The 2,111-nt window shown below is 58.9% G+C and overlaps 2 protein-coding genes across 2 annotated transcripts; both read left to right on the top strand.

Moving 5' to 3' along the window:
• Positions 1–37: 37 nt before the first annotated feature.
• Positions 38–901, top strand: SPRG_17296 (hypothetical protein; the record flags this gene model as incomplete). The annotated part of the gene is made up of 1 exon (XM_012356922.1): positions 38–901. One exon carries the CDS (start codon positions 38–40, stop codon positions 899–901), a length of 864 nt encoding a protein of 287 aa, XP_012212312.1.
• Positions 902–1,200: 299 nt separating this feature from the next.
• SPRG_17295 (hypothetical protein) lies at positions 1,201–2,093 on the top strand (the record flags this gene model as incomplete). Its single annotated transcript, XM_012356921.1, has 5 exons — positions 1,201–1,412; positions 1,459–1,493; positions 1,549–1,624; positions 1,674–1,830; positions 1,881–2,093. 5 exons carry the CDS (start codon positions 1,201–1,203, stop codon positions 2,091–2,093), a joined length of 693 nt encoding a protein of 230 aa, XP_012212311.1.
• Between the last annotated feature and the right edge of the window lie 18 nt (positions 2,094–2,111).

Below are 2,111 nucleotides of genomic sequence, written 5' to 3'. Positions count from 1 at the left end.
GGTGCTCGAGTACCTCCAAGCGCCTGCGGAGCATACCATGGAGGTTACCACGCGCCGCATTCGCGCCCAAGTCGAGGTGTGCTACCTTGACGTTGCCGAGAAGCTTGTGCGCGACGTCAAGCAGAGTATCCTTTGCGCTGCAGCCGAGGCCGAGGCTGCATCCGATGAACGAAGCGCGCGGTTTGTGTGCGCACTGCGTCTGTCGCTGCAGCGCCACCTCAAGCGCAGCGGGACGAGTGTCATGGTGACGAGTCTGCCGGCGATCTCCAGTGGCGTCTTTGACTGTGACGATCGAGGGCCGTCCATCTTCTCTTGTGACAGTACGAAGGGAAGTGCACTCAACGTGCCAGCAACGCTGTTGGGCCACGTCGACAAGCTCGCGATCTTGTTGCGGCCGTGCTCGGTGTGGAGTGCCGAGATGGCGGACAGCGCCCTCGATCTCATTCGCGACGAAGCGTACGGCGCGGTCGATGGCATTGTGCCGCGCTGCGGCGAGCCGTGTCCGTGGTGTCAATGCCCCTGCACGAAAGCTTTGGGCCACGCTTCGAAGAGCGTATACGATCGACTGCACGACGCGCCACACCAGCCGTCGGGGCTTGTTGGTGCCTATAAGTCGTCGACAGAGGAGCTATCTCCATACAGCTGTGCACAGTCGGTGGTCCAAGGCCGCTGGATGAAGTACCGCGGCAAGTCGTCGCGCTTCAAGGACTTTGAAAAGGTCTTTCCAGCGTGGGCGACGCCGCATGTGACGGTACATTTGCCGCTGCGCGAGTACATCTTTGCCGACTGCCAGGACGAGCTCGCAGACATGCACGATTTGCGCAAGTGCGTCGACATGCCCGCTTCGTACGCTCACGACCTTGGTGACATTGAACGGTCGCTGGAAGACTTGCTGCGCTAAGAAGCCAGGCGATGTTTATCGTATATATGCTGTATGACCTCGAATACACTGTTTTGAGCGAGTATTCTCGAGAATGTACTTCATTGGAGATTCTACCATGGTTGCACAACACGGCGAACAATGAGGCTGGCTACAAATAGTACATCGAACTACGTGCTAAAGTGAGGGGTCAAGCTTGCGCTGTTGCGTGCGCTGTTTCACTGTGGATACACGGGACGCAAACACTGTTTTGCGATGGCAAATACGCTGGTTCGCAACATCCGGATGACGAGTTGACTTGCACTTTGACATTTCGGACCATGGCACTGCTCGCCAACATCGCGTCGCTCGTGTGGCTCGTGGTCCATGGCCTCGTGGCGCCGCTGCTCGTGCTTTGCTGCCCGCGCGACCCCGACCAGCGTTTCTTTGACGCGCTTGTGGCGCGCGTGCTTCGGTCGCAAACTGCGCTGGCCCATGGCTGCGTCCGCTTTAACTTTAACGTCTACGGCCATCTCCAGCGCCTCGTCTTCCGGTATACCATCGATCCATTATGTAGCGCGTAAGAATTGCTGCTATAGGCCTACGTCCGTCGTCGATACCCCAAACGTCCAAGGCACGTCCGTCGCATGTCCTCTCTGGACGATGCCACGATGTATGCATATGACTAGGCTTGTGGTACGATGGTCGCCCGAGCAAGAAAGGCTCGGATCACGACATTACGATCCTTTACATCCACGGCGGCGGGTCGGTTGCAGCCACGCGCTATGCAACGACGACTTGTCCATTTTGCTAGATTTGTCGTCGGGTCGGCCACGACGCAGAGCTGCGATATCATCCAGCCACTCCTCCAAGCGCTACGTGCCAAGGCCATTGACGCGCGGGTCTTTAGCCTCGAGTACGACCTCGCACCCGAGTTCAAGTACCCGCACCAGCTTCAGCAAACCATCTCGGTCGACCATCGTTCACATTTTCCATCCCGTTATAAACGAAATATGGATAGGCGTATGCGTGGCTGCGCGCCGAGACGAGCGGCCCGATCCTTGTCGTGGGTGACTCGGCGGGCGGAAACCTCGCAGCGCTGCTGCTCCAGCACATTGTTCGCGCCAACTTGCCGCCCCCGGTGGGGGCCATCTTGCTCTCGCCGTGGGTAGACGTCGCCGGCACCGCGCCGTCGTACGCGCGCAACGCCGCCACCGACGTCTTTCTCCCGTAGCTTCATCGATTCGTCTCG

Source organism: Saprolegnia parasitica (genome assembly GCF_000151545.1).
Source record: "Saprolegnia parasitica CBS 223.65 unplaced genomic scaffold supercont2.643, whole genome shotgun sequence".
NCBI lineage: Eukaryota > Oomycota > Saprolegniomycetes > Saprolegniales > Saprolegniaceae > Saprolegnia > Saprolegnia parasitica.
This window is presented reverse-complemented; position numbering and strand designations above follow the sequence as displayed.